General features: G+C 39.5%; 1 protein-coding gene across 1 annotated transcript in view; it reads left to right on the top strand.

The window, feature by feature from the left end:
* The window catches only part of MYOF (myoferlin), a 107,892-nt gene extending 102,506 nt beyond the window's left edge, over positions 1–5,386 (top strand). Inside the window, 6 exon segments of the mRNA XM_029911377.1 lie at positions 96–237; positions 643–742; positions 2,225–2,418; positions 3,638–3,747; positions 4,124–4,271; positions 4,835–5,386. Coding sequence (XP_029767237.1) covers positions 96–237; positions 643–742; positions 2,225–2,418; positions 3,638–3,747; positions 4,124–4,271; positions 4,835–4,870 — 730 coding nt within the window. The 3' untranslated portion in view covers positions 4,871–5,386.
* Positions 5,387–7,475: the final 2,089 nt, after the last annotated feature.

Below are 7,475 nucleotides of genomic sequence, written 5' to 3'. Positions count from 1 at the left end.
CATGTTTGTAATCACTGCAAAATGTTGTTGTAATATAAACAAGCATTAATAAGGTTAGCTGCATACCACTAAATATATTTGCATTTTAATTTCAGCTGGATGCCTGGCAATGAAGAAAATAAGCAGAAAACAGATGTGCACTATAGGTCACTGGATGGTGATGGGAATTTTAACTGGAGATTTGTTTTCCCTTTTGAATACTTTCCAGCTGAGCAACTCTGTATGGTTTCTAAAAAGGTGCGGGTTCTCTCGAGTTCAATATAAAGAATTCATGTTCTCATTAGTTGGTAATAAAGCATTTTGAGCTAAATTCTGCCCTCAGTTACATTTGTCCATTAAAGGGTTGTATGTGCATAGCTGAGGGCACAATTGGGCCCTGTAAGTTGCTTTTGCACAATAAGGGACCCGGCCAATGCTCCTTACTCAAGCAAACTGCCATTGAGCTCACTGGGTACAAAAATCGGTCCTTAGTTACAGAGATGCAACTCCTAACCCAGTGGGAGTTTTCTGTTGGCAAGGAGGGCAGGACTGGGTCCTGAAATCCACCTGTCTGAAATCTGTTGGTAAAATCAGAATATTACTTTGCATTTTCAATCCATAACACATTAAAGATGTTTTTAACTGAAATTATTTTATTCTTAGGAGCATTTTTGGAGTCTCGACAAAACAGAATTCAGAATCCCACCCAAAGTGATCATTCAGATATGGGATAATGACAAGTTCTCCTTGGATGACTACCTGGGTATGACTTTCACAGCTAAGAATTATCATCATTGGAAAGTGAGAGATTGCAAATGAACGTTTGCAAGTTGCAGCAGCAGGACCAAATTTTCAAATGGATCTCTACCAAGTGTCCATTTGTGCATGTATAATTTTGTATCCTAAAACCCCTTGTGCATACAGTCTTTGTACACTATCATTTGTGATCACAAATGATGGAATTTTGACACAAAAATTCTTCAAGCAAATCAAGCTTAGCTGTTTTTCACTCATCTAAAGTTGTATTGTGTATACAAATGGTAGCGTGCAAAATCTGCATGGGCAGATAATTTGTGCATGAAAAGTTGCATTCACACAAATGGAGGCAGGGTTGAGGCCCTCTTTGAAAATTTAGCCCTTTACATATTTTCAGATTGTTCATTCAGAAGGAGAGGTGACTTGATTAAGACTGCCTTCTTCAGAATCCTATATCTCAGTGTTGGTATTTCCTGCTGAGTAATGTCAGCATCTATTCACTATTTAGCATGCTGAGAAAAAATCAGACTTTTTGTGCAGTGCACAGTATACCAGGCTTCCTTACAGAATCACTTCCCCTCCCACTTCCCTCCCCCTCATACACACACACTTTGACATATTCAGGGCTGGCTCCAGGCACCAGCCTGGCAAGCAGGTGCTTGGGGCAGCCGCTCCAGAGAGGGGCGGCACGTCCAGCTATTCGGCGGCAATTCGGCGGACAGTCCCTCACTCCCGCTCCGAGCGAAGGTCCTCCCGCCGAATTGCCGCCACAGATCGCGATTGCGGCTTTTTTTTTTTTTTGGCTGCTTGGGGCGGCCAAAACCCTGGAGCCAGCCCTGGACATATTTGAATTCTGATCTGAATTTTGCTGCTTGAACCCAAGTGGAATCTTGAGGCAAGATCCTGGACTGCACAGAATACAGATCAGGAGGTGTCATGCAAAGGCATTGTAAAGCTCAGTCTCCAATACTGCTGCTACACTGCACAGGGCTGACCTCCCTGCAGTGTGTTAGAGTAGCCCTAAGGATGCTCTAAGTTTATGCCATGCTGCGAACAGCTACAAGGAGCTGAAAACACAACTGAAAATTGGCCTTATCACTCTGCTAAAGTACTAAATCATATCATTCAATATCAGAAATGTGTGTATGATGTTTTTTCATTTTGCCAGTGAGTTTTACTGACAGCACTAGTTTAAGACTAACAGAATGTGCTTAGGGGTCCTCACGGGGCTCTCACTTCCCAGACATACACCTGGATCAATGCACTTTAGTCCTGGCCAGCAGCATCCTTGCTATTCTACTTCATGGCTTATTGTAAGGAGAAATTACCATATATATCATATGTTTAATGTTTTAGCTGTCCACAAGGGTCAGATTGAAACCAGATAACTCATTTCATGTATGGCCCTAGTAAGATTTGACTGGAACCACTATGCTGTTTGGCCAGCTATGTTATACAGAATGCTTTTCTCTTTCACTTTCTCTGGTAGGTTTTGTTGAACTTGATTTACACAAAACAGTTATTCCAGCAAAAGTTCCTGAAAAATGCAATATAGACATGATTCCAGAACACAAGGCAAACAACCCTCTCAAGGCTCCCAAGACTGTCTCACTCTTCGAACAGAAATCCATGAAGGGGTGGTGGCCATGTTACACAGAAAAGGACGGCTCACGTGTTTTGGCTGTACGATTATTTCATTGTATAAAGTACCTCGCTTGTTCTGCCTACTGCCTGTTTTCTTTAATGATACTTGGGCTCCCCTGCAGCTGAGCTCCTTTGAAGAGCTGGATAGCTTTAGTGGTCATTAAGCTTTCAAGCTTATAGACAGATGGACCCTTAGGGGTATTAATACACACAGAGCGTTTGGAATGGTTTTAAAATACTTTTGAATGGTTTTAGTATTTAATATTAAGTACTTTTTAATCTCATGTAGAATTCAGAAAAATATTGAGCTAGAATCATTCTGGTTATATTCCCATTAAAGCCACTCGAGTTATTCTAGGGATGACATTAGCTCATTATGTCTCCCTAGGAGTAGTTGGCTCCTTTGTACATGTGGAGTACAGTAAGGAGAAAAGCTTGAAAGCAAAGCTTTTTATGACATTGCAAATATAATTTGTAATTAATGAAGCCGGACTATTTGCCTGAGCATCAGGCCAATAAAATTGTAAAGGTCAGTAACTATACCTGGCTCATGAGGAACTGTTTTTATCCTTTAACTGCATAAAGGTGGCTAAGGGTGTGATTCTGCAAATGCTTATGCACATAAGCAGCTTTACACAGTAGTAGTAAAACTGAACTCACAAGATTACTCATATGAGCAAGTGTTTGCAGGCTCAGACCTTAAGAATGTATGTTTGCCATTGTCCTCTATTGATTAGAGTATCTGACTTTGTCAAATGTATCCGATTGTTTCTTCCAAATGACTTGCCTATAAACCCTAATCCTGGGATGAGGTAGATGATGAAAATATAACTATTCACCAATACTGAACTGATTTTTTTAAATGTTCCCAGCAGCCTTATACAGGTTGAGATTTTTATTAATTATGAAGAGACACAGATCTGGGATTGTCATTGGAAGAAAAGTGGAATTCTTTCTTTCACATTATAAACAATACATTTTGCGGATATGAACCAAACATATAGCTTGGAATCTGAACTGGGGATGGATTACCAAACACATGCTGTATGTGTCTACATTTTTAACTCCAGATTGGTATGTTGTAACATTGTCATAATCCAGAAACACATTTTGAGGTAGCAATTGGAGGAAAATATGAAGAGGGAGCTTATCCAAAACTGTACAAGGAGTTTTAAAGCCAAACAAACACTTTACATGCTGTTTAAGTAAAATGTTTATATGTGATGTCATATGTTTAACATGTCTTGATTTACTGAAGGGTAAAGTTGAGATGACTCTGGAAGTCCTCAATGAAAAAGAGGCTGATGAAAGGCCAGCTGGTAAAGGAAGAGATGAACCTAACATGAACCCCAAGTTAGACCTACCAAAGTAAGATATATTTTTTTCTTTAGTTACTTTGAAGAATGCTGTGACACCCACATACAAACTAAAAAATATTGTTTATGAATGCCACATTTGACAAATGATGCTTCAGATGTCAGCTGTAATTTGCCAAACTTTATATATAGAAGGCAATTTTGTTTCTATCTTACAGTTCTTTCCATATGCATCCGAATAAAAATGCAACATCTTTTCTGTATAGTTGTGCAAATTTAATGAACCTGTCTTCTTAGACGAATCAATTATCTATCTTTTTCAACTCTATACAGTTAATTATTAATTGAACTGTGTTTTATTCTCGCACTGAAGTATTTAACTCTCCCTGTTTGTTAACATGATGAATATTGTTCCTTTCAAAATGCAGCCGACCAGAAACTTCCTTCCTTTGGTTCACAAATCCATGCAAGACAATGAAATTTATTGTGTGGCGCAGATTTAAATGGATCTTCATAGGCATTATCATCCTACTGATTGTATTCTTGTTTCTGGCGATACTCTTATATTCACTGCCGGTAGGCATTTTTAAATGTTCCTATGTTGTTCTTCAATTGTGACATAACTCTTGCTTTACTTAAGGTCAAAACAAGGACCTAGTCCTGCACTCTTTATTCAGTCAAGAATAACTATTGACTCTGTTTTAGTGGGGACTGCAGGATTGGACCCTTACATCTACAACTTCTTAAAATTTAATACACTTTTCATCCTATTGATCAATTATTTATAATGTATGCATTGATGGATCGAGGATTTTGATTGGCTGTAATCAAAAGATTCAGGCAATTAAGAAGTGCCTTAAAAGTGCTTTCTAGATTGCATTGTTGCAGGAATGCAGATAGAAGTACATATTTTGGAGACTGTGGATTTCATTCTAATTTCATTTGAAATACAATACATTATAAGCTAGATCAACTATGCAATAGCTTACCACAACTGTGTTTTCACCAGAATAGTTATAACATACTCTGATCTGGTTTTAGTACTATGTTTGCTTTGTATAATAGTATATATGTTTAAATGTCCAGCTTATTTTTTTCTGCCTCTGCTTATTGATTTTTTCTTTCTTCCTTTTTTCTAGAATTACATATCAATGAAGATTGTGAACCCAATCTAAAGAAGAGGATTTATTTTTACATTTTGAATAGCAATAAGGTAGTTTTACCTCAGGCTGCGGACCAAATTCAGCAAGGCTTGCTTCTTGGTTTTAACCTTGTTCTCTTATATGTTAAACTAGGAAATAGATAAGGGATAAGAATTTAACCAAGGTTAGCCAAGGTTCATGGGGTCTTGACTAGTGTAAAAAGTCATGTTCCGTTTATGTTTTGACTTTGATAACATCTGTATGTGGTAAAATTCTGTCTTCCTTGCTTTTAAAGTAGATTTTTCATAAAAATTCTCCAGTTGCTCTTATTTTTTTAAATGGATACTTTATTTTGAGAATTATTTTCTACTCTCTCTCGACTTAGTAAAAAAAAAACCACAATTACTACTTATATTTTTGTATACCAAACAAAAAGTGCAATAATATTCTGCCATTGTATTTTGAAAAGGTCACAATATTGCTATACTTAAAATCATTGTTAGAACCGTACTTTAAACTGTATGAGCATAGAAATGAAATAAAACAATACTAAATGACTATTTACTTTGAGCGTGTCCGAGTAATTTCATTATAAAAATGATTAAATACCTTGCCAACAAAAGAGAGAAATCTCAAAACTGGCAAGCTCATTATTTATTGAATGCCAGGGTGCTTGGCACTGTACAAACTCACAGGAGGACATAAGTCTCAAGGAGTTTACAATCTAGCTATCTTTGTTAATTGGTATAATCTTTCCTGTACCTGATATCTTTATACTCCCTGGTAAAAATAAAACGGAAAACTCTCCAACTTAACATTTCTGTATAATTCACTCATGTCCATTTCTACTCTTGCCATTCATTTCCTGATGAACTTATTGATGAATATTTTTAGAGATGATCCTGAACTGGCACATCAGAATGGTTTGAAAGCCAAACCCAAGTGTGAATCTTGTAATTGTATCTAGGAGTTGAACTAGAAAACAAAATTCTAAATATCCCACCCTAGCTTTATCTACACCAAAAAATAAAACTCTTCAGACCTGAACCCAGATCCAGATTGTGATTTGAACCTGTATTTATAGCGGGCCATACTGGAACTGTACATCTGAACATGCTCAAATGGTGGGAGGGTATGACATCTGCTTCTGAACCCATTTCAAAGTTTTGTAATGCAGGCCCAATTCTAACTGGATCAAGACTTGTGCTGTCATTGCAAAGATGACTATCACAGCTGCTGGAATTAATGCATCAGTATCAAAAACCTCTGCCATGATTATAAGAAATGGCAAGTCTGCCACTGCAGTAAAAGATGTGTTTGTCAGTTTTCAGCAAAACTGGGCAAATGACATTGACTTAATTCCACTGAACAAACTGGAGTAAGGTTATTGCACGAAATAATTTCCAGAGTGTGAAGCAATACTGGCTGGGGTGAAACAACCAGCAGTCACCCTGTCAAAAAATAATAGCCCCCTTATTTTTGGTTGTTAAAAAAATTCTTGAGAGCCTCGACCTATAAATGATAGCTCAGAGCTGGAACTAATCACCCTCCAGATGGATTGTCACTTCACTATTGACAAAATAACACTTCAGAAATAAGCGGCAATTGCATCAGCTAATTTTTGATCATTCGTTATTAAAATATGTCTCAATCAATGCCAGAAATCTGACAGGATAAAAATCACAGCAGGCTTGTTTTTCATTATAAGGCTAGAAAATGGGTCGCTTATAAGTGTTGTAATTAGACAAGCATTTAACTTTAAAGAGGTATTTAAAAGGACAGCATTCCTCAGAAACAATTCTGAAATAGCCTAAGAGATCTGAACAACCCTGTGCACCTAGAATTTGAAGATTGGCAGGTATTGCCCTTCTCAGCTCACCCTTCTCCAGAGCAGCTTTGTCCAAGTACGCACAGGCCTGGCAGTTTCACTGCTATTAGGCAGATGTTATTAAAAACATAACTAAACAGCTTCAGAAATCGTCCTGTCTCCCAACCTATGTCACTTAAAAAACCATGTAGAGTAGGGAGCAAAAAAGTTGTCTGCAACTGGGCGATTCGGTCATTAATGCAGTGAGAAGATTTTTAATAGAAATATACACAAGTATTTGAGGCCTGCTAGGGCTGCCATACATCGCTTCAGCAGAACAAAGCAGCCTTAAACCCAGCGGCAGATTCCTCTCAGATAGGGGAAACAGTGCCGGGTTTACAATGGCACCAGTGGCTCCATGGAGCCAGGCCCATGCTCAGAAGGAGCCCCGGCCTACTCCGCTTGCACTGCGCCCCGAGACCCTGATGGCTCCCCGCGCCCACCACTTGCTCCTTTCGGCCTGCCCGCTGGCTGGCCGAGGTCTCCTCTCTGCCTCCTGGCCCCACCCCCTGCTCCTCTCTGCCCCCTGGCCAGATGCCAGTGCACCTCCCACTCTGGGCAGTCTCTGCTTCCCACCACCTGTGGGGCCCTGCCTGTCTCCCCAGAGCTGAGCCGCCTGGGACTGGTGCAGAAGCCTGGCCAGTCTCAGCCAGGGATGGGGGAGACGACAGTGTGGGGGGCTTGGCTGGGCCCCTCCAGGCAAGTGCGTCTTGAGGGATCCTGGCCGGGGCAGGCCCTGGCCTGGCTGATCATGCTACTCCCAAGGAGCCG

This window comes from Terrapene carolina, unplaced genomic scaffold (assembly GCF_002925995.2).
Source record: "Terrapene carolina triunguis isolate 2854851 unplaced genomic scaffold, T_m_triunguis-2.0 Scaffold95, whole genome shotgun sequence".
In the NCBI taxonomy this organism is placed as follows: Eukaryota; Metazoa; Chordata; order Testudines; family Emydidae; genus Terrapene; species Terrapene triunguis.
This window is presented reverse-complemented; position numbering and strand designations above follow the sequence as displayed.